General features: G+C 38.8%; 1 protein-coding gene across 3 annotated transcripts in view; it reads left to right on the forward strand.

Annotated features, from left to right (window-relative positions):
- tbc1d22a (TBC1 domain family, member 22a) overlaps window positions 1-25431 on the forward strand; it is a 161139-nt gene that overhangs the window by 83111 nt on the left and 52597 nt on the right. For all 3 annotated transcript variants that reach the window (XM_088072619.1, XM_042511041.2, XM_042511040.2), the window contains one exon: window positions 13859-13934. In XM_088072619.1, the coding sequence (XP_087928745.1) occupies window positions 13859-13934 (76 nt within the window). The remainder of the gene's footprint in view (window positions 1-13858; window positions 13935-25431) is intronic.

A 25431-nucleotide genomic window follows, 5' to 3' on the forward strand; every position in this document is an offset into this window, starting at 1 on the left:
TTGGATGCTGTGATACTATTGGTTGAAATTGGTTGGTATTAGCTTGTTTAGGCACATGTTATATTTTGTTTTAAAGGAAGAAAACATAATTGGATTTTGATATGAAGGAATTGATTTTTTGTTATTTTTTACAGCATGTTATTAAGGAGGTAAAAATGTCAGAGGATGCCATCTGAAAGAGTCACAAAGGCCATTTTTTATTTCACCTTGACTTAAAAGGTCAATAAATGGCCTTAAATTTGAATCTGTGACATCTCGATTGCCACAAATGTTTGAACTGATTTCATTTATCCATTTTTTGAGTTCTTTATGTCAAAATGAGTGAAAATCTGTAGTACTATGATCAGTTTTTAAGATGTTACAAATCTTTAAACCTGCCACTGAACCTAATACTGTCTTTCTATTTCATGCTTTCACTAACTTGTTAGCACAATGTAGATTAACCTAATTTACTCTAATTAGCATAGCATTGCAATAACATTAGCATTAGCATATGCATTTCTTACATAAAACCTCTCTCTGTACATGACCACATATATATATCTGTACTTGATTTATACCTGTATTGCTTAAATACAAAGAAGTTATTAGTCCAGAAAGACGTAAACTATCTTGAAAAAGCTCTTTAAAACTGTTAAATTTAAGTGTCAGATATCTGTAGACACCCTGTTAATACATCTATGCATTAAAAACATACTCCGTATTGTGGAACTCAATATATCGCCCGGCCCCACACTAAAGGTAATTAATAGTAAGGAGCATGTGTTGTGCATAAAGTGTGATGATCCATAAATAACTATCAATTGGCCGGCTATTCATTTAGGAAATTAATAGACGCCGTGCCTTGTTGCCCCTGAGAGAGCAAGACAAGAGAGAAGCTCGAGAGCAGAGGAAGTAAGAGAGAAGAATAGAGTGTGTGTCTTTGTGTACGCTTTTGCAAGTGTACGGATGTTGTTTGTCCCCGTGCTTGTGTTTGTTTGTGACCTTGGCTCCAAACTAATTACGTGCAATGCACCAGGGAAGCCCATGTTTCCCCCCTAATGCTTTCTAAACAATCTGACGGAGGCTGAGTGCCTCAGCACCGTAATTAGTTGGTGATCCTTGCTCTGACCTCGTCTCAAACCCTCTCACATCCACTATACACTATTACACTTAACTGAGGGCCTGAAGGTGGAGGTCTGGGGGTTACAGAGAAAGGGAGTCTGCCCATGCAATTACATTTGCTCACTGCCTTTTAAGCACCTTATATGTCCAGTGTGTATCCAGTATCTGCTGAACTGGCGCCACACTGTTTGTCGCACCAATTTGTGTGAAATATTTAAAGGCGTTTAATTGCATGACTATGCAGAGGAAAGTCATAAATGGGAGCTTTGAAAGCATGGTTGGGGAAGTTTGTGAAGAACCCCCATCTATCCATGAAACACAGCTGGTGTGGTTTTCTTGTGGTCCTGTATAATTACCTGGTGTACAGTGGAAATGTTTTTGAAAGTTTTCTTTATTTTTTAATACAGTAAATTGGCCATTAACTACATCTCTCCCACCTAAAAGTGAACAGGCTATTTTGGCTGTCAGTTCACTTAAGCAGCTTCTCTAATGAGCTGCTGTTTTAATTGGCAGCATTGCAGCCCCCTCCTCTGGAGCAGCAGGCTGGGATAAGAGGTACATGGGTTAGAGTTAAGCAGTAAGCCACAAGAGGCTGTGGTTTACAGTGATTTGAGAACAGCTGAGGGGGGCTGTTTGGCAAAACAGGGAATGGAAAACCGCAGCCTCAAGTAACATTTCATTAGTTTAGTTTAATTAAATAGGGCCAGTCCAAATTAATCAATACACAAAGTATAAAAAATTCCAGGTTGCTATTTTTCATCCGTAGTGCCTTGGCCTACATGTTATACAAGGCTTCCTAACATACAACTGTGCAAAAGAATAGAGAAACAGGACGTACCGATTATAAAGACGTCTTTAAACACATCAACAAGACAAAGAAAGATAGAAAAAAAGAAAAAAACAAGATGTGCATGGTGCTGCAGTGTGTATGCTGCGGCCTGTGTGTCAACACCACAAAGCTAAAAACATAAAAACATGGCGCCAATGATTGAAATCTTGTCACTATATGCTTCAGTTCTTTGGGAGATGTGTAACGCCTTTTCCCTGTGAACCTCCAGCAGTGTTTTGTGGACTACAAAACTTCACCTGACTTTCCATTTCTGCATGAGGGTGAGGAGATAATGACTGAAGTTTCATTTTTGTGTGAAGTATCCCTTTACCATAGGCACCTCAGGTGGATTTTCAGAGACAGCAATATTTGGCACCTCCACACTGGCTTCATTTTTTAGCCTTGGAGGTTGCAGCTTGGTGACTAATTGATGCAGTAATAGTGAAATCCTAATGCGGCTACAGCTGTGTGTTTATAAAGTATTTTACACCGGCTTTGAACAGCCAATTATAATCGAGGATCAGAACTATTTATTTTCTTAAAAATGTATCGATTTCAAGCAAGAGTCTCATGTCAAAATCAGAAGGACCTGTACAAATGAGTTTTTTGTAGGATGGTGTTTTATTTTGTGTTGATCCTCGCACTCCCAAAGCACTAAATTGCTACATCTTTGGATCCCCCTTTAAATGCGTCAAGACTAGAGAGCAACATTTTTTTTGTGTGTATTATTAATGAAATTAAAGCTGTTGTCTAGGCTGGAATCCAGGACTACACACCCACATACCAGCACAACATGCTGCACACTTCCCTCCAGTTGCTTTAGCAGACAGTGAGTGACAGTTTCAGGACTAAATGAGTGAAGACAGGCATTGTTCTGTCCTGGCATGACCTTTAACACTCTGTTAAATGAACAAGCATGTAGTGTTTGTGTCTGTGTGTGTGTGTTACGACAGCATCAACACGATAACAGCACACAGCTCTCCACAAGCCCATTTACACATCAAACAGGCGCACGATGGCCACATCTAGTTCTGACATGATCAGAAAAACATGGCTGAACTGCCCGAGATACTGGACTGGAAAGGTTCACATTAGTCCTGTTCAAATCGGCCAGTGTTTATTATTGTTTATGATTATCCAGCCATGTGATCTATTAATGTGCTTTTAGCCACGACTCTCGTCCTCTAGACATAAAATAAATGGACAGAAAAGGTAATGGAATTTCTAGAGATCTGTATGTCTACCCATTTGAGACACACCTCCGTTAAGTTGACCCCAATGTTACCCCAGTCTCTCCAGCAGCCAATTAGTCTTGTACTGTGCTAAATTGGACAGCGCCTCTGGCTAACTTTGCTAATTTAACTTGTTAAAATGGTTTCATGTCTGCCTGTTTCAATGAATTTAAATGGAGCCGTCATCTCTGCCCAGTATCGCGCTGTTGATTTAAACATGTCCTGTTAATCCCAAACCATAATATATCAGTAACCTCTGCAGTTAAAACAGTCACTTAAAGCCTCAGTAATTTAATCTATGTTGCATTTTACAGGTATAGACAGCTGAAAGTGCACTGCTGCTCTCAGTGTGCAACGGCTATGTGCTGTCAGCGAGCCAGTGTCTCACCTGCCATGCCCAGGGAGGGAAATGAAGTCAAAAAGTTTAAAAAGTCCATTATTCCGCCAGCACACCCCCGAGGGCTCTCAGTTTTAAAGGCAGCAGATGAAAACCTGCCTTTTATGTTAATTCTGCAGATATGCCTTTTTACAGCAGGGGCTCTTAAATGCATTTTTCCAGTCCACGACCTAACTTTGAGAAATGTAATTTCGCCCTGGGATCTGAACTTATTTTATTTCAACAGCAGTCTTGACAAATGGGGGTCCAACAGGAAAATGTCTCTGACCCTTTTTTGGTTCGAATGTAATCGTCTGCTGCAAACTTGGAAGGGAATGTTGATATTATTCATCAGACACGCTGTTGTAACTTTTAATTTAACTTCAGAGTCATTCTTATTTATAGCCGCAGAGTGGAGGACATGAAGGATATTTATATTCATTCTGGTTTTTTTTTTCAGATAGCTTTTCAGCCGGACAGTTTGACAGATGGCAGAGCAACAATAACATTTTGCAGCTTTTCAGAAGTATACATTACTAAAGACCATTGCACACAAAGTCCACATTTTTTGTATGCTTTTTATGTCTTTTAATCTGTCATGTCATGAAAATTGTTGCGCACAGAACCCTTGCGGACTGAGTCCAATGCATTTTATTGTACCACTCTTTGCGAAAATTTGCAGTATGAGGCAAAATGAAGAAGAGAAAAAAAGCAAATAAAAAATAATGCTAATAAAATGAAGCTAAATAATAAATTAAAAAAAGAAACAAAACAAAACAGCTTTCTGCTGTAAAGCAACATTTTTAGGTACCAACTTTAGTGAGGGGTTCTTGTAGTAAAAAAAAAAAAGTCATTTATTTTTAAACGTATGACAATTTTGGACCAAAATATTATAGTTTATCATGCTATTTAATAATAAAATGATATTTTTAATACTCTTATAGCTTAGGTCACAGGCTTATATCAGCTGGACCCAAGTTAATTATATTATTTTATCACTAACTTGTGTCATGTTTGGGCGCCCTGGTAGCTCAAATGGTAAAGCGTAAGCCAAATATAGGCTAAGTTCTCAGCAGCAGCTCGGGGTTCCAGGCCCTTTGCTTTATGTCGTGCCCTCTCTCTCTCCCTCCTTTCATTTTTATCTCTTTACTTTTAAAAAAGGCCAAAACAGCCTAAAAAGTATTTAAAGAAACTGCATTATGGTAAACCCTCTGTAGTTCAGTCACCAACAAGATAAATAAACTGCATTTAATTCATCTAAAACACACAAAGATGAAATGGCCATCAGCTCTGTCTGAGCAGCCGCCAGCCCCTCCCTCATAGCACGAGCCAATCGAAGCGTGCCTGCTCATTGTCAAGGTAACCATCTGTTTCCGTGGTGCCAGCTAGAGTTGGGCTCTCCCTCGGATGGGAACAGGGGTCCGAGGACCGACGTCTAGCAGACGGTAGCCAGAGCGAACCAGACGCCGTGTCCTGTTCTGGTTTCCCCCAAGGGTTCTCTACTGTCACCTTGGGCTGTCACTCAATCCACCGCCTACACACACACACACACACACACACACACACACACACACACACACACACACACACATAGAGGAGTGATCTGCCAGCTGGTGTGTGTGTGTATATGATGCTTGACAGCTTGTTTGTACATGTGTTTGTATTGTCTGTCCTCCAAGCCTTATTGGTGTGCATGTAAATGTAGCCAGTGTTCGAAAACAACTTAGACCTTAACACCTCCACCTCCCTCTATATTTATTTATTTTTTTCTTTCCTCTTCTTCATCTTGCTTTCTTTCACAGATTAAGTTATATCCTGTTAGCCAAGCGAGCTTACACGCAGGTCAGTGGAGAGGGAGGCAGTAACAGCTGCTGGGGGGGGGGGGGTTAGAATAAAGGCTGAGGCTGGAAAATCAGGCACAGGAAGGATGGAAGGAGACATTCATGTAATAAGAATGGCATAAAGGAAAGAGTGTGCACCCTTATGCTGGATGAAAATATTGTTAGCAGAGAAGCAAGTGGTGTTGATCACATTAGGGGTCATGTAAGGCAAGGCAGGTTTTTGTATAAACCACAATTCATACTCCAAGGCAGTCTCAAAGTGCTGGTTAACTCTCTGTGACAGTTACTTCCTTCTGATATAACAAAAAAGCTTTTACATTTACCGCTCTAAGTAATAAGTATTGGTTTGCTCTTGGGTAAACAGGCCGCTTCACAACAAATATGTTATGAATAAGGCAATTCAAAGGTGTTGAAGATGTACGAGATGTTTCCCTGTGTTAAAAATGGCGTCTGGCCCCGTGTTCTCCTCACAGTTAAGTGTTCAGGAGACACAGACTGAGGTTGTGCATTTACATTAACCAGGTTACACTCTGCTTTCTGCATTGACCTTATTTCTTAAATGTCACATATATGAGAAATGGGGTTTCTGTAATTGGAGTAGGGATTTGAGAAACCAGGTGACCAGCTTTTTACAGCTGAGCTTTCCCTCACCTCTTAGAAAAAGCTTCTCCAGTATATCTGAAAAAACATTATTGTATTGTACAGTTACGCATTGATGTTGCTAGCTACGTACCCTGCGTCCCTGACGCGTTGAAATCAGAAAGCACTCAGTATTGACACATTGTGTAATCGCGCCCTATTATTTAACCCACTAATGCTAAACTGCAAACTACAAATCCACACTGAAATATAGAAACAGTGGCATTGCATGACTTTACTTATTTTGAACACATCTCTAATGTCACAGAAACTACTGAGAGTAAAACTTGTGTTTTGAATGCTGTTATCACAATGGTGGAGATGTGTTGATGTTTTTGTTTCGTTGCTCTGCACAGATCTGACACCTCCCCTGGCTCTCTGAAGCTCTGGGGATGTAGGCGTCAAGGAGGTCCCTGGGGAATGCCTGAATGTCGACAGTAAACGCATACTGTGTTTAATTTCATAAGACATATCCAAATTCACCAATATGTAGGATATTACCACAGACATGACAGTAATCTTATGTTGCATCATGAGATAGGAGCAGATGCTGTGTTGACTCATGTCTTTGGCCCAGTCACGCTTAACTGCCCAGGGTATGCGGCTTGAAATAAAAAAAAAAAAAAATCTTTTGAGAAAGAAAGAAAATTAGCAAATGACACAATAGCTTATTCAAATTTATCACAATATAATATCACATATATTTTATTTACTTGATACTGGATAGATGTTTTTCTTGCTCTAAATAAAACGTTCAGATGTGGGATTTTATTTATTTATTTTTTTAGTTATCAGATACACTTTTCACATAAATGAATATAACCATAATTTTAACCAAAGAACAGCAAACCCAGGTTTAACACTACAGTTTGTCAAAACATACATTTTATTGGATACCCACTTAAATATCCACCTGTTGAATACAAGAGGCCTTTACTTTTGGTCCGGCACTCCCTTGACGGGGTGAGCTTTAGTGTAACATTTCAAAGCTTAAGCCAGTCAGAGGTGGCATTCAGTACCGGTAGTAATGATGCAAAAACATTGTCTCTCCCCCCAGGTTTTCCCTGTCAGCAAGTGGCTTCATTTTTGAGCTGCAGTACTCCTTTCGCATTGTTAACTATATTAGCAACACCAGTTTTGCTGACACTTCTTACAGAGTTAACAGTAGTGAACATTAAAAAAAGCTTGTGTTCCCATGGTCATGGAAAACCCGGATAAGTCATGGACTTTCACAATTACATTTTCCTGGCCTGGAAATTCATAGAATTAGGAAAAGTTACTGAAAGCTGTGGAAAAATCATGGAATTTTGTTGTGTGTAACCTTCTGCGCAGTGTAACGCAACTGCAAATTTCTATTCAGCAGCTGTCGGTCTAACACGGCTCTAAAATGTGACAATACGTGACATTTCACGTACGTTTCTCCATTTTCTCTCCACACTCTGTCTCTCCCATTTAGATTTGCCAGCTCGCTGAAATGAATAGTGTGAAATTAATGTTTGAATAGTTTTAAATGTCCGTAAAACACCAGGCAGTGTTATAGGCCCTTGAAAAGTCATAAAAATGTTTTGAAATTCTGTCCTGAAAAATGTGTGGGACTCCTGTAAAGGGCTTTTGTGGCTCAAAGTTGAGCTGCTTACCTACCAGGGCGACCTTAGGGGAGACCCAAGGGTGGGCACAGTGTTTCTGAACTTACTTACTTCATTTCTTAATGTCTTAACCAATCACTTACTTTCTTACTAACTAACTGAATTCTTGGCTGTTGAATGATTAACGGTTAACTGTTGACATCCCTAAATCCTGTCTTTATTCCATTGCTTCAGCTTGGCCAGCTGCCCTATTCTTTCTCAAACTTTATCATTATCTCACCTCTTGTGCTGCCAGTACACATTAAAGTTTACTGCCCTCCGACTAGGCCAGAGATGTTCACACAAAAACACTTGAAGCAACAGAATGAAATCTGGCCAGCCCGTAGCTCTGAACAACTGTAATTGTCTACACCTTTGTCTACACCTTATCGCAACCTGTCATCTCCCTCATGCAATCACTTTCGGCTCCTCACACACACACAAACCAGAGAATCACAGATCTTTGCTCTGTCCTTCAGTTTATTGTCTGCCCTTTATCTTGACCTGTCATCTCTCTCACTCTCTCTTCTCCTTCCTTATGTCTCTTTCTCTCTCTACCACGTACACATACCCTCACAGCCTTGTTGTGTTGGTTCTGTCCAGCTCGCTGATAGACATCCGGTGCCACAATAGGAGGCAATCTTAGTCCAGCGCGGAGCTATTGTTGTCTCTAATAGAATGGACTGAGAGGTGAAGAGGAGCTATTGATTCAGCTGACTGTGAGGGAGAGAGACAGAGAGACGGGGTGAACAAAGAGAGAGAGAACGAGAGCTGTTGACACCTGGCCTAGAAAGAGAGACAGTGATTTCATGTTTGCGTGCCGCGTGTCTGCCGGTTCATGTGGGTGAAACGGGGCAGTTGCACTTACTCGCAGGGTCAGATGTATTGGATGGACAGATGGCGGGAGGAGAGGGGAATGTATGAATAATGAAGAAGCGAGAGTTGATTTCCTCCTGTTGCCTCAGCTGATCAAAGATCCGACATATTGGATTTGACAAAGAAGGGAAGTGAGTGAGGACGGCCATAAGAAGGGAGAAAAATAACTGGATAAAGGAATAAAGGAGGAGAGAGAGAGAAAGGTAGAGAGATGGAGAGGGATGCAGAAGAGGAGAGGAGGTGAAGAAATGTGAAAAGTGGTTTAAAAATGAAAGTAAAAAGAGAAAAAATGAAAGAAGAGGAATAAATATGCAGAAGAAAAGAGGAAAAATGAGAGAAAATTCCTTTTAGTGTCTTCCCTGTGTCACAAATGTGTCTCAAGTAAAAAAATAACATCTGACTGAACAGCAATCAAATAAAAATGCAGTTCAGCATGGAACCAAATGAAACGCTGGAGAACAAAACAAAGCAGAGGACAGATAATAGCATGTTCACAACACTTAGTGAAGTCTGGCCTCATTAGCACCTCCAAAGTGATAAAAACAGATGAGGAAATGGAGAGCAGAAGGTTGGAGAGGAGAAGAGCAAGAGGTTGATGAGAGGGGGAAGAAAGAAAGAAATGAGAAGGGGAGAGATATAGAGGGATTCAGTATGGAAAAAGATAAAATATTGGAATTCTTTGAAAAAGGGGGAGCAAGAAAGTGAGACAGAGAGAAGGTAGTAGAGGGAGGGGTAAGGGGAGAGATAAGTGTGCTACAAAAGAAAGCATCTAAAAGCACCAAAAAAGTCATGAAAACCTCCTTACCCTCAAATGCATTCGTTTTTTTTTTTTGCTTTTTTTTTAAAAACTGGGTGTGATTATGTTTGCAAATCCTCTCCTTAATTAGAGAAGCAACAGTAACACAAAGGGATAATATTAAAAGTAAAAGTCTTTATTGTAAAAGCTGACTTAAAATAAACTAAGGAGGAATATACTATTTGATAGATAGATGGACTGATTTTAGGGATGTATCAATTGTGAAATTCTGGGCTAATAAAGTAACAATTTGTTTTGTTTTGTTGTTATGCATTCCCCCTGTTATGCCTGGGAAAGAAAGAAATCCTCATTGAAAAAAAAAACTGAACAGTTTCAAATAAAGGCCCTCATTACACTGCCTTTGAATGAGCAAAAATTCAGTCATACTCATTTAAGCAAATAACTGCAGAAATAACCTCTTTAGCATGAAAAAAACATGTTTTTTTCAGTTACTGCTTCAAAAGCCTTTATACCATACTAAATATATCATAATTACCTTTCTAATTTATGTTTTTTACTGCTGTGAAAACATGAACTCTTTTCTCCTTAAAAAATGGCATTTATTCAAGTTTATTGCCAATACTCCCTAATATCATGCCATATAGATTTTCTGCTGCTAGTTTCGTGCTCTTCGATTCCAATAGTGATGGTAAGACACACTAAACTAAACAATACATGATTAAAAAAAACATTCCAAAAATCTGATTTGAAAATGTTTTAAAACTGGAGTGCAAAACTCCAAGTTTATGACAACATACAGAGAGCGTTCCCTAGCACTGATCTCAGTCAACTGAGGCTTAATCAACATTCCTTAAACTTGTTTGCCAGTGGCTTGAATGTAGGATGGACATCTGCTTATATGTCTCGCACTTCATCATTAATGTTTTAGAATTCAACAAAATGCATTGCATATTGCAATTACAAGTACATACAAAGCCAAAAATGTTTTAATTAGAGAGAAAAATTTCAGTTCTTTAATTTTCTCTCCTTAGTTGTCTAATTACCAGTTCCAGCTTGTATTTGTTCCATTCAAACCAGACATGCCACTGGTAATTTTACCAGAGAGTAATACAAAAACTAAAACTCCCCATATTCAAGGGAATGTTTAATATAAGATAAAAAAAAAAAGAGATGAGATGAAAATGTAAAAACTAAAAAAAACAAAAAAAACAGATTATATTGAATAACCAATGCAATAAAAATGATGAGTCATACCTTTAACAACAACAAACTTTGTGCCCCATACAAGCCATCATTTTACAAGTTGAGGGGGTGAGATAGTGACAGACGTATAGATAGATGAAAAGATGGGGATAAGCAAAAATGTGAAGTCAGCCAGACAGAGAGATATGAACTCAGGAGAGTGTGAGACATATAAGACAGAGACAAAATACAGAGGGAGAATAAGTGTGAGAATAAAACTGATTGAAAAGCAATAAAGAGACTGATGGAGAAAAAAAAAGACGAAAGAGAATGTGAGCAATTGTTGAGAGGTCCAGAGAGCATTTGAATAGTAGGTGTGGAGCGGAGATATAGAAATGCTACAAGACAGATGAAGCTAGAGAGAGAGAGAGAGAGAGAGAGAGAGAGCACGCAGGAAGGGCAGTTGATTAAAGCCAGCAGCTTCAATAATGCAAATGTAATTACTTGCAGTGGCCCTCACACTTGCTAAGCACCTAACCACATTAACACCCGTGTGGTGGAAAGAGAGAGAGCCAAGGAGGAGGAGAAGATCAGGACAAAGTGGAGACCACATACAAATACATATTGACAAATAACAAAAGTCGAACAAAAACGATGAGCGGAGATGGAGTAGAAATGTACGAAACAAAAAGCAGTGATGAAGTAGAGATGGGTTTGTGGCCTGATGGGTGTTCTGGGGTAAAAGGAGGAAAAAACAAAACAACTGCACACAAATGAGTAATTTCTACTCTAATAATTAAAATAAGTTACTTTGCTGAGAAATTATGTTATGAATTGTGGTTATGAGTTCCAATCATAGTGTATGCTATTCCACACAATCATCACACATACATGTGCACTTTATCAGTTGATGGTGGCTTGCAGCTAACAGCAGCAACAGGAAGTTTGTTGATGTTTTTAATGATAACTTTGAATTTCTAGTTGTTGGCCTATATACATTTCCATATGCATGTTACTTGTTTTTGTAAGTATGAAAGTAATTGAATATGGAAAAAGCCCATTATAACCAGTGTATCCACAATATAAGCTCATGTATCTCCCTGGCCAATTTAACGATCTAGCTGCACTTAGTGTATTCGTTAATAATTGACTTGAGAATTTGGAAGAAGTAATGACGCATTTCAAGGCTCTGGAGGGATGAAAAAGGTTTGAGGTGCTATAGATAGAGGAATAAAAAAAATGCAGGAGAGAATGCGGTTTCTTCCCTGCCAGCCACTGATGGACTCAGGAGGACACATGCGCCTCGGTTCTGCTGAACCTGAAGGACAACCGGAGCTGTTTATTGCTAAATGACTTCTCCCCCTCCACCCCGTCCGCCCTCTCTTACTTTCTCTCTCCTCTCTTTCTCCTTCTCATTTTCTCCCTTCATCTCTCTGCCTCTCTCCATCTGTTGGATAGTTTGCCACATCAGCTGTTCTCCAGCCACACTGAAATGACCCCTCAAGGAAACGTAATCCTCGTTGTGTGTGTGTGTGTGTTTGAGTGTACACGCACACACAAAATGCCTATGCACTGTTCTCACATGTATTGTATTCTGCAAGTTCAACTGACCGACACTGCCCACTCAAGTGATCATATTCAGGTTCAGTTATTGTCGTCATACCCTAAAAATAGCCCTATAATATTTTCTTTAAATTGTTCTATATATTAAAATGTCTAAATGTTTGATGTCCACAGCCTCAGTCATCATTAATCACTTCTTCTTACTTCAGAAGACAAGCTTATTACTAAATCTTACAGCTAAGAAGATAAACTGTCCTTAGACTGGAGCTGGATATTCTTCCTGGGTGCTTCCTAGTTGCTGGCTAAGTGATTGCCTTCACCAGAAGTGTTTTTTGCACAACTGTGGCTTGTGTACTGGCGAGCATACACCGGTCAAGATACACCTAGCAAGCTTACGGTACAGAGAGCCTGCAGTGGCCTTGCTATCAAAGCTGCATCAGAGCTGGTTGACTGAAAGGGAACAAAAGAGGAAAGATCTTATAACACCCGGCTTCTCTGTGACTCATCAGACCCTTTCCTGGGAACCAGACGAATCTGTGAGCTCATTTTTTAATTTCTCTGCCAGATGCATCTGATGTCCCTAAGATAATTGTGACAATAATTTTTCAGTTCAGTTCAGTTCAGTTCAATTCAATCCATTTCAATTCAATTCAATTCAATTCAATTCAATTCAATTCAATTCAATTCAATTCAATTCAATTCAATTCAATTCAATTCAATTCAATTCAATTCAATTCAATTCAATTCAGTTCAGTTCAGTTCAGTTCAGTTCAGTTCAGTTCAGTTCAGTTCAGTTCAAACAACTTTATTAATCCCACTTGAGGCTATTATTCAAGAGCAGCATGTTTACAAAACTACAACACAAACCCCCTCAGAGACACTGAGCATTATTCACAATATACAACCAGTATTTCCGTGTTGTCCCATTCCTGCATGGTACTCAATAAACATCACCTCCTCCACGTCATTGTAACAATCTTTGTTAATCAGCTACCATTTTTCAGTCCAGATAAGCCACAGTAACATGAGGGAGACAGTAGTAAAATAAAGGCCTTCAGCTCTTTGGAATATTTTATTTTTCCACCACTTCACGCCAAATAAAAGGCCGGCGCTGATTCACGGCTCATGTGTTATGTTCTCCAGCCACATTCACAGTCAGCACTCTACTTTGTCTTCAGGGCCACAGCCGCACCTGTTTTGTCATGCCAGTGTTCGTTAACCGGCCTATTTCCTCTATTTGCTGTTTTTAAAGATGCCTCGGGCTTTGTGTGAGGTGTGAAATGGGCCCTGGCAAACACTTCAAATCTTAAATGGCACTGCACTTTTCTGAAAATGAATCCTCAACGTAAAAAATGGGAGCTTTCAAACCCTTTTGCGTGTGCGCTATGATACACTGACTCTCGCACCAAGTGGCTGCAAAACGTTGACGTAAAACTAATCGTGTTAGTTTGCTCAACAAGGGATCAATTTCACAGCTTGTCTGAGAAATTACAGAGAAATATGAAAAAAATTCCTGTAATAAAAATATCTGCTTGATCTCCTTAGCTTTTGTTTTTATTGCTTGCTCTTTTTGTTATGTGGTCATTTCAGGTTCACAGGAGTGTTATCCACTTACTAGCGTGACCTTCCTGCTACTTGTTGTTGTTTGTAATGATTTATCGGTAGTGTTTGAAGCCTATTTCAGTTCTTTATTTCTGCATCCGTTTACTTTGGAGTCAGCAAAATGTCTAAAGTATAAAACTTACATTTTACAGACCAAGTATTTTAGGTTTTTCCACTGTTTTAGATGGAGTCTTGGTCCATATTGACTCTGTCTGATTTTCTTTCTCCTCAGGACAACTATACATTTGCCCAGCCAGGCATCCAGAGGAAAGTCAAGGCCCTGGAGGAGCTGGTCAGCAGGATTGATGGTGAGTCATCTGCCTTGCCTCCATCCATCCATCCTTCCAACCATCCATAAAGTACTTTCTGCTCACAGCTCTGCCATTTGGACTTGATTTCCATTTACTCCTTATTGTCTTTCCAGTTGCTTCTCTACTCCTTTGTCTTCTCCCTCACACACTAACCATTCATGCAAACACAAAAGTCCGCTCCAATTTACTATCCTTTCCACGGTTGTCTAATTTACAATGGACATTCTGTAGACAATGGGCTTTTTCTTAAACAAATGTCTTCTTATTTTTTCTCTTAAATTGTTTTGCCAAAACGGAGAGGAAATTAACAATAATCTCAATTTATCTAATATTTTCCCAGTGGCATTTACATTTTGTTTTGTTTATCTTGGCCTTTTCTTGATTAAACTGTGGCTATATTCACATAGTAATTCATTTTGACAGATATGTGGTTACAAAATTCATCTTCCTCCTTCTCGTAGTGCTTCTAATAGCATTTGCTAGAATCCATCATGATTGAATGAAAACAACCAAACAGAGATCAGGAGTCTCTAATGCAAAGTCAATTATGTCAATTGCTGCTCGTGAACTGTCCTCAAACTCTCAAACTTAAAAGTGCTGATCAAATATAAATCAAAATTCTGACATTGCATTGCCTATTTCTCGCCACAGTTTTTTTAAGAAAGATATTTTAGTGTAGCGTTAGCGTTAAACAATCTAATTTTACCGCTAAACGGTAAACTAAAATATGTCACTTTATTTTTTAGTGTACTGTTTGGTCGGCCATTAAGTTGAAAACAGTCGAGCCAAACAAAGCACAGCCCTCCGTCCGGAGAAATCGTTCTCATTTTCCAGCTGCACATTAAACTTACGTGTTTATATCATGTTGTAGTGTTCTGTTTATTAGTCGTAATGTTGAAAACAGTCGAGCCAAACAAAGCTCTGCCAACCAACCAGAGCAAACATTCTCATTTTACAACTAAACAGTATACTAAAATATGTGTCTGAAATCTTTGAGGCAAGAAAGAAATAGGCGAAACAATAACAGAATCTCAAATTATATTTCATTAGCACCGCCTAGTTTGACAGTTTGACTGCAGGTCAAGAGCAGTGATTGACAGCTGCGTTAGAGACTCTTTGGCCTTGATTTCTTTTTTTTTTCATTCAGGGGCAGTCCATTCTATTAAATGCCATAAATACTACTGTCTTTATAACAAACAATATCTTTTTAAGTTACCAATCACAGGTATAAAATTGACACAAACTATATCAGGATTTTTGGCTATCACTTTAAATGTTGCTTTTGCCTATAAATATTTTAGAAAAAGAGAATATTGAGTAGTCTGACAAAGGGGCTTGTTAACATGTACACATGCAGAGAGGAGTAAGGGATCAGTTATAAGGCCACACTGCTTCCTGATGATGTTTCAAAGTTCTTGGTGATGTTTCCTCTGCTAGGCAACAAATGTTTAAAAAAAAAAGTCATGTCACTGAGGAAAATTGCCATAATGATAATAATAATTTTTTTTTTCCCTTACAGTTTTGTTAACACGTCCCTGATAGTTTAAATCCATGTGTTAGAACTAGATACACACCAGGAAGTCACATTTGTTTTCACGCCTTGATTCTTCCACGCTTTGTAATTACATGACGCAGATATCGCTGATTTTAATTCCAGTCGGCTGTCGAGGGGAAAAGTTTATGTGTTGGTGATTATTAGTGCAAAACAACAGCCTGCTAAAGGGCTGGAAGTTAATGTATGCACACTGGGTGTACTCATATACAGCACCTTAGTGTTAATTAGCAATGCTGCTTTTTACACCCCCCCGCCCCCCCGCCTCTTTTTCATGCTATCAAAACAATGAATGTGTGGATTTGAATGTTTTTGTTTCTATCTAAACTCACCTTTGTCGCTTAAAACGTGCATTGGTGGCATTCGTCTCAGCCCATGATGCACTGTGCACAACAAGCTCCTATCAAAGCAAGCCTTTTGTACAGTGGTCATGTTCTTGGCTAACCTTGGTGCTGTCCGACCATCCTGTCACCCGCTCTGTCAGCCAGAGGGAGGAGAAGACTCACCCGCTGCATCCAAATGGATGGGGAGAGAGTGCATACGTGTGTGTGCGGGAGTGTGAATGTCAGAGAAAGTTAGTGCGCATATGCAGGCCTGTCTGTTCGCATGTGTGACCGTGACAGGGTAAACTTGCCGATAGAGAGGGCGAGCGTATGAGCGTTGTTCGTGTGTGGAAAAGAAAAATCGATATACTGTAACTGTGCATTGGAGTGTATGTGTGTGTGTGAAAAAAAACAACAAATTCACCAAATATAGCAACAAAATCCTCCCAAGCTCCACCACACCCGAGCAAAGTCATAAAAAATGACTTGACATTTTTACTGTATCTTATTCCATAAGTGCCCTGTCATCATAGTTGGGGCAGAGCCATTTTATACGGTGCTAGCTTGACATTACCACCTCTAATGAGATCACAGATAGCTTTTATCTTGTGTTACAGGATTGTTTTTCGCCCGGCTGTCGACATAGCATCTGTTTTGGGAACAATGGCCTCTCATCTCTTCCAAAATTACCTATCAGCGCTTATCAGCTGCAGGGTTATCCACAGTGTTGGGCTGTTGGAGAAAGGGGTGGGGTCCTGTCTGCTTACAACAGGCAGATGTTTTAGTGCCAAGTACTCACCCCTAATAGAAGTTGGTAAATCAGATTTTATGATTTTTTTAAATTGTTTTTCTCTCTGTGTTAATGTGTTTTGTGTGTTTCTTTTGAGATTACCAATCCATTACATTACCAGTGCTGATAGTACTTAATCTTGCAGCTCATTAATTTTAGATTTGTCGGACATAATTTAGTGCAAAATGAACAAATCTATTATTTTCCATTAGAATGAGCTAAAAGGAAAGAGAGAGTTCTTTGTCTGTTGCTATGGGTATCCTGTCTCAGTCTTGTTAGTTGGATATCTGATATAGGGACATGAGTAGTTTTTGGGATATTTGTTTGGCTAATGGGAGGAGAGAAATGGATGGCGGAAAGGATGAAGTTTTTTGATGTTTTTTGAACTCAGCTCAGTGTTTTATTTGCTTTATTGTTTTCAGAATGGGGTCAGTGAGGATAGGACATGCTGATTTGTCTGTCTCGCACAACTTTCTCTGTCACCCTCTCCCTGCTTCTTCAAAACGGCTGCACCTACCTCCTCCTATATAACTGTCAGATAGACAGGAAACACACAGTGAGGGGAAGAAAGATAATGCACACTTTTTATAACCATATCCCCAACATCCATTACTTCCTATATCTTTTTGCACAGTGGGGGATAAAACAAAAAAAGACTGGTTTAGTGTCACAAGGTCGAAGTCATTTTTCCACAGTGTTCTTCCTCTTCACCTCCTCCCCAATTTCCCTCCCTGTAACCTAACTTTTTTTAAGAAGAAAAACTTCTCCACCCTTTGAAACACATTTTTTTTTTTTGCGTTCCAGTGTGAGAGTGTAACAGGAGGGTTGAAACAGAGAGCAAACGTGAATGCTAACAGTGAAAAATTCATTGCTAAATACAGTGAAATTAACTCACAGTGAAAGAAGCTTGGCTTCAGGGTGAACCAAACAAAAAACCAAAAAAGATACACAAACCAAACTACCCTGCCTAATCCCTGACAAATACAAGAAACAAACCGAAAGATACAAGGCCCAACTCCCTCTGCTTTAACAAAAACAGGAGAAGATGATATTTAATCAAAAAAACATGGTTCACCCTACAGCTTCATGCAATGACATCTAAAGTGTTTGAGCTTTTTACAAAACAAAGAACTGTTTAAGGTTTTTTTGCCTTTTTTTTCAAGGAGAGCTGTAGCTAGACAGAAAAGGTTTGAGAGAGTGGGGACGACATGCAGCAAAGGCCACGAATCACCTGGGTTTCTGCAAAGGTCTAAGCCTGTATGGGTTGCACACTCTACTAGGCTGGTGACAGGTCATCCTATGCAGATGATATCTAAGCAACTTCCACAAAATAAGTTAGCGTTTACAGCCAAAACTAACAGCAAACTAAATCAGACATAAATTGTCTAAGCTCACTGCTTTTACACGCTATTTTACAAAGTTTTCTAAAGTTTGGACTAAGAGGACCACCTCCAAATCAGCCAATCTGCTGCAGCCATGTCACCGGCTGTTACCCAATCAGGCCTGGAAGGTGACACTTGGGGAAGACACAGATTCTCACAGAAATTGACAGCTCTCACTCTCCTCTAAAAATATTACTTTTGCCACACACAAAAATGTATACAAAATAAACACATTTTGTCTTCTGGCCATAACAAATAAGGTGATATATACTCCGGAAAATAGAATGATTGGCCATATCAATTAAAATGGCATGATTTTGAATGTCTAAAGACACCAATAAACAAACCGTTTTCCAAGATTAGGTTTGGTAATCATAATGTCACCACTACAAGTCCTGGAATGGCTGCAAAAAACTGCTGTGTCCCTCAAATGCTGTGACGGACATGGTTTTGCCAACGGGGCTTCATCCTAAAAACATTACTTTTATGATCAAACATTTTCCACAGGTGTCCTCTGGATATTCCATTTTTATCTGTTTTCTGTGCGTCCTAAAGTGTGTAAGCTCTAATTGAACTTGAAGTAAGGAGGCCAAAGAAAACTGGAGGGTTTGTTTTATATTCTTAAAATCAAAGCAGTGTATTTCTTTTCTTTGATGCTTTTAGTTGAAAACAGTGGCTGGCATTGTTAGAAGGCTTTTACTTTGAAATTTCTCTGTTTCTTTCTCCACTCACTACTCCCTCAGACTTCCCCCTCTCTGTAATTATCCCACTTGTAATAAATGACGCTAACTCCCATTAGCCTTGCTTGACGCTAGCATGTGTACCTCCTCAAAAGACAAGCCACTTTGTCGGCATGCCTGTAATGTTCCTCTGATCTCTTTATCTCTCCCTTATCTCTTTCTGTGTATTTGTTGCATGCAAGTGCATTAGCACAAGTTCATCAACATGCAAATTGCCCAAAGGTGAATTTATTTATGCAAATAAGAGGACGCACTGGCAGCGTGCGCTCTGAATTGTATAAAAAAAAGCTGGTAGCTGGATTGTGAGATTACACTGCATAATAAAAAGCAGAAAAAGGCTACAGTTTGGATATATAGTCGCAGTTGCTTTTTAAAGTGGCAATCTGTGTACTTGAACCATTCTATTTGTTTAATTTGTATTTACTGGGGTCAGATTTGTGTATAAATGACACTTTTTATTAGGAGAATGAATTTAGCTTTCCTGGAGTTTTTTGGAATTTTTTAAATGATGCCATTTTCTAAAGCCATGTTAAGTTCAGGTTCACGCTCACTCCCCCAGGTTAATTACTCCATCTTTCCCTGCCTTCCCACATAGTCCTCCTCAACCTTGAGACATCACCCCTACAATGATCATACACTCTGCTCTGTCTGCCTCAAAGCAATACTACATACTTAACATACTGCCAGTTTTAAGTCATTTTGCATTCATTTATTTAAAAGACATGCACAGATGCCAAACACTAAAGTCTTTCTTTCAAAGATTCTACAACAAAGTTTTAGGAAAATGTGAAAGTTATGTCACTACAGTGCCTGACTTATCCCTTTGGGTCTCTTTGATTTTAAATTCTGACAGTTTGTGGGGTGTTTTCTTACCCTTGACTGCTGCACTTCTAGGATGGAATTCCTACAGTATTTGGCATTCATTGTGTGTTAGTTATGCTAATTTACTATTCTTATGAACACACTCTCATTCACAAAGAGACAGTTTTTATTATGTTTGTGCCCATAATTTACAGTTTTCTGAACTTGAAAGCATTTGTATCATCTTTGATGTGACACTCAGTTCTTTGATATTAATATGTAATAGCCTCTTTGGGGGGGACAGACTTGTCCCACCTTTGAGCAGCAAACAAAAGTAGGATGGAACGGCTGTGACATTTTGACGGCGTGTTATGCATTCGACCCACTGTGGGAGATTTAAAAAGCATCTAACAGCAGTTAGTGCTTTTTTTTAATGTTTATTAAGGTCTGCCAATATGTATGTTATATGTCACACTAGAGGCAGACGCTGTTGTGTTTTAACTGCTCCCGCAATGCTGGCATACTGTCTAAAATCATACATTGGAGCCACATGATGCCACTGCTGTTTGGTTTGGGTGTCATGAACCCTGTTCCACATGAGCATTGTTTTCATGCCTCATTCTTAGGAGAGAAATAAATGAGAGAGAGAAGTGTTGTTGATGTGTGACAATGCACATACGTATCATATGTACACTGACACCATAAAAAGGTATCTGATCCGACAATAACTGCAGTCTCCCTCGGGCAATCAGTATTGATGTGTGACCTTGTGGTTGTTTATTGTGTGAGAGGAATAAGTAAGTAAGCATCACTCAGTGGACTCTGTCTTTTGTACTTGACTCGGTTACGGAGGTTTTTCATGTTTCAGTATTACAGCTGCATCCATTGGGAGTTGTTCTTTGTGTGACAAATAAAACAGAGATATAACATGACCTGAGGCACATAAATGTATTTACACACAATTTTCTGTACACACGTAGACTGTTATTTATATACACTTACACAGACACTGACAAATGCATTATAACACAGAAGCACAAATAACATTGGCCACATGTGTTCAGTGTACTTTTGCTGGGTGGAAAAGTATCACTAAACTTCTCCCTGGCAAAGTGATCATGCAATCATTGCTTAGCAACCTTTCCTAGAAGGGTGAAATAATTTGGAGTATGTGGTCTTTCTTTTATTTCTAGGTTTGCAAAACCTTAAAACAGGAACAAAAATTGTGAGAAATAAATTAAGAATAAAGTAAAAAGCCAACGTTAGGCTATAAACAAACAACACCTTTGTCGCAAAACTTAATGTTGCCTTCAAAATACATGAGTGTGTTTTCTGACATATTTTATGTCATAGAACAAGTCTCTTAAGCTTGTGTTAAATACATAATATAAATAAAGTTATCGAGTAGGAACACTCAGCTCCTGTGAACGCCCTCTTATTGTGCAAGATTCTGGTAATAGAAAAAAATAAGCACTTGTGAACAACCTGTTCCTTAGTTGAAATCTGCTGAAGCTGGAGGATTAAAAGTAAAGAGAAACTGATAAAGGTAACAGTGAGATGAGGATTCTCTTTTTGTATAAACACCATAATTACAGAGACAAGGAACAATGGGATGAGTTCATGTTGAAAGAATAAGCAAATAAGATTGAATAAAAATGGGTGAAAGGAAACAGTGAGCAGGCAAGTGGAAGAGAAATGTAACCGTAAATACATTCTGTACCAAAGAGAGCATGAAGTCGGGCAGAATTGGCCTTATCAGCAGAATCCTAGGAGCTGCTCACTAGTCACTGTGTGACCTCTGACCTCTTGCTGTCCACCCGCACCTCACCAGCCATGGGCTGCAGTCCACTGTGGAGAGCCGACTAGCTGACATCGTGGCCTCTGCTCCTAAACTTTAACCAGCAGTGGGAGGCAAGACAAGACTCATCAGTCAATCAGTATCCATGCAAGAAGTCATCCTCAGCCTCCCTCAGCCCCCATAACTATGCTACCCAGCATGCCGAGCACTGTGCCAGCTGGACAGCAGCCCACGGTTTAAAAGTCAGAAGTTTTAGCGCTGTAGTAAAATTTTTTTCCTGTTGTTTTTTGTTTTGCTTTATGATTTGAAATTTCTCTCCTCTGTCCAATCTGACCGCAATAACTCCTTGCGACAAATGACCCTCCCCTCCACCACCCCCCTCCATCGCATGACTCTTCCTCTCCCTGTTTGGTGAAGATGCTAATATTAGGCAGAGCAAGTTCATTAGTGTAATTTAACATTGTCTAAAGTTGTTCCACTCTCTCCCTCTCTGTTTGGCAGCTAGGCTAAGATCTGTCACCATGATGCATTCGCCGTTAATGAGCTTGCCTTGTTTATGCTTTTACAGCAGCATGTGATAATTAAACTGCAGAGACGAGTGTGAAATAATCACTTTGTGTTTACTTCGCGCCCCGCTCATGTGGTGGAGCGTGTGCATAGTTGTCAAACATGCATGTGTGACCAGTGGAAGGCAGGTGTCATTCAAGTGTTTACAGTGTGTGTCTGAGAGCACTAATGTACATGTTCCAGCCTCTAAATAACTTACATAATGTTTCACCAATTAAAGCTTTATTAAAGCTGTATATTGCTCTGTGTGTGTGTGTGTGTGTGTGTGTGTGTGTGTGTGTGTGTGTGTGTGTGCGCGTGTGTGCGCGTGCGCTTGTCAGTCAGCCCTGATTAAGAGCACAGAGTGTGAGAGAGGGGGATGCTATAGTTCCTCCCTAACTGGCTTTTCTCATAGATTCTCTGACAGCTCTTTAATTACAGCTCTATTATGAAATGTGTGTGTGTGTGTGTATATGTGTGTGTGTGAGAGAGAATGAGTGTCATGGGCTTGATGACTATGAAATAGGGACTCGCTGAATACTGAGTGGTATTTTTAATCTTTTGTTATGTAAAGAAGCATAAAACAAACATTTATCAAGAACAGAGAAAGGAACAAAGGCAGTGTCACAGTCTCATATGCAGCAAATTTCCAGCTGACATTTCTGCTTCTCATCCATTCTTGTCACCGACTGTTCACGCCGGGCCGCCATGCCACAACACTGACATCAACGCTGACGTTTGAACTCCGCGTTAAGAACATATTGACATCGCCAGATGCAACGTATGGTCCTCTGCGTGGTTTGTTGGAAGCGAGAACATAACATCTTCACCAATTATAGAACGAGAAAACAAAATATTTTGTGGGTATAGGGAGACAGATGTAGACATCTAACGGCCAGCTGATGTTTATGTTTGGAAAGTCAAGACTAACGGAACAAACTGAGTGGAAACTGCAGCCTTGAATGATGATTATATTTATATTCAGCTGTTTCTTGCTGTGTGCTCAGCTATTATTGATAGCGGAGAATTTAAATCTCATAATGTGCACAGAAAGATCCATTATACCTACCTTAGAATAAATCTGGCGATAGCCTTTATTTCCCCAAAAGCATAATTGAATACGTAGTTTATTCCTCGCCACTGTTTTCTAGAAACTAATAAAAATACATCAGTTAGTCAGTTACACAAGGCAACATGTTCCCCCATTACAATGCACAGTGTACTAGTACTAGCAAAGTATTGCAGTGTCCTTCTTCTAAAAATGATACAATGCCCCATTTTATTAGTAGAAGTATTTAAAGTAGAGAAGTTCCAACATAATTTTTTCCGTGCATATAGGCCGGTACTGAGAATATGGTCTTTTACAAATGCATTTAAAACAAACTTTGTATGGATGTAAAGTGATTGCTCTCAATGACTCAGGTTGAAACCAAATACACTCAGTGAATGAATGCCAAGTTGTTTACATTTTACATATGGCTAACATCTAACATCATCTATCTAACTCACTATTTCCTGGAGATCATTCTTCTTCTCTGATGTGTTCCTGACTGTGTGGCTGGTTTGGCAAACATTTGGGCTCAACATAATTTTTTTTCTTCTCTTTTTGGTCCAGGATTTTAAGTTCAATTATTTTTCTTGAGGTTTTAGACTTTAGCTGCGTTTCAGTATCAAGATATTTAGACTGGTATTGTATCAAATTCATAATTTTGGGATTGTGACAACACCATAATGAAAATGGCCATTGTAGAGTACTTAAAGTTGGCTGCACACACTGTTCTGATGCCTGAAATATATGCAATGGCAGAAAATGTTTTTTAATCTGCAGAGGAAAACTGTTCAAAACAAATGCACTTTTCAACTTATGTCTGAGAGAAATAGTCTCCAAAACCTAAGGTGCCCAGCTGATTTAGAAAATTGTTTGTTGTTTGTTTGTTGTTTGTTTGTTTGTTCTATTTTTTATTTTTTTTTTTAATAGAAGTGTATATTTGTGACCTTGGATCTGGAGACATGAACAAATATGTAGTTGGTCCTGGTTTTGTCATCTTATTCCTTGAAAAACAATATTACCCTTTAAATGTGAAGGACAGGAACTTGATTTTTTCCTCTGCTCTTTCTGCCAAAGACTAATGTCACAGTGATGACCGGTGACTAATTTTCTTTCCAATAAAACAGCAATTTCTAAGTTAATATGACTTACTTCTGAATCTTCTACTCTACCTGAAATTTGGCAGAGACAGCCTAAATAAACTAAACACAAAATTAGAATAAAAGCACATTAGAACATGATTCATATCGCAAATGTGGGTAATCAAATATTTGCCATTCATCTCCTTACTACATCCGTTTTAGCCATTACCCAATTTCTACTTTTTACTATTCCTACAGTTAAATTATGCAGCCATTGTTAAACAGAGCAGTTGAGGCTGAACAGGAAACGTAGCTGCCTCATAAAAAACTGAAAAGATGCATTTTAAAATACAGTAATAAGTGTTTTTTGATGGTTTAAATTGTATGCCAAGAAACAGTGCTATTTTAGGACTTAAATTCATATTGAGGTGTAGTGGCAGAGAAAAACATTGACATTTAAACTTTGTATAGGATTAAAACCAGTGTTTTGAGCCTGTGCAATATTAAAATCACCATACTTCTCATTGATAAAGATAGTCAGAACTTTATTAAAACTCCCACATGAAGAGCACACATTGACCTTGTATGACAGATATAAACAAAAATACAGTTTTAATCAGCTCCTGGTAGTAGCGATAAAGATTTAATAAAGACACAATGTGTACCTTACATAAACATGCTGTCAGTTCTCACCAGTGGGTGCTTGTGACCTGCAGTTATGTGCACTCACTGGACTGACATGCAATTGCTCTGGAGCCTTATTTAACGACGAATACGCTCCCTTTTCTAATCTCAGTTTGGCGTGTAGCTTTTCTCTGACAATTCTGATAGCTCCGTAATTACATCTCTATTATGAAAAAGAGACTGTGTGACACTGACTGCAGTAGTTATTAACAAAGAGGGAAGCTATGAAGGAATCTGTCTATCTGCAAACTCATCACTGTCACCATGACTTTTGCCATATTCTAAAGGAAAACCTTCGCCTTATAAGACATCTGCATTACTACATTTTTCTTTAGTATGTTTATACAAAGCAGTTTAACTTTTTTTCGATGTGGGATATCGATTAAACCCAGTGAAATATGAGAAAATTTGCTTGATTTCTTTCAAAAACATGGGAAGACCCCCAGTGAGCAATAAAACAAGAAATGACAAGAGAACAAGAAAATTACCTGAAAATTAATAAAACAAAAACAAAACAAAAACAAACAAAAAGTTTAAAAATAAAAAAGGAAATGACCTTGAAAGGGGGCTTGACCTTGAAAATTATAATAATTAAAAAGAAAAGAAATTAAAAAATAACACATTTTTTAAATAAAAGAGCAGAAAATTACCAGAAAACTCAAAAAGATAAATAGGCAAATAAATAAAGTACAAGGAAACGACCTGGAAAAAGTGCTTAAAAATTATTTTATTTTTTACACATAATTTT

This window comes from Plectropomus leopardus, chromosome 22, assembly GCF_026936395.1.
Source record: "Plectropomus leopardus strain MGB_pleo_1.0 chromosome 22, ASM2693639v1, whole genome shotgun sequence".
NCBI classification, from domain to species: Eukaryota; Metazoa; Chordata; class Actinopteri; order Perciformes; family Serranidae; genus Plectropomus; species Plectropomus leopardus.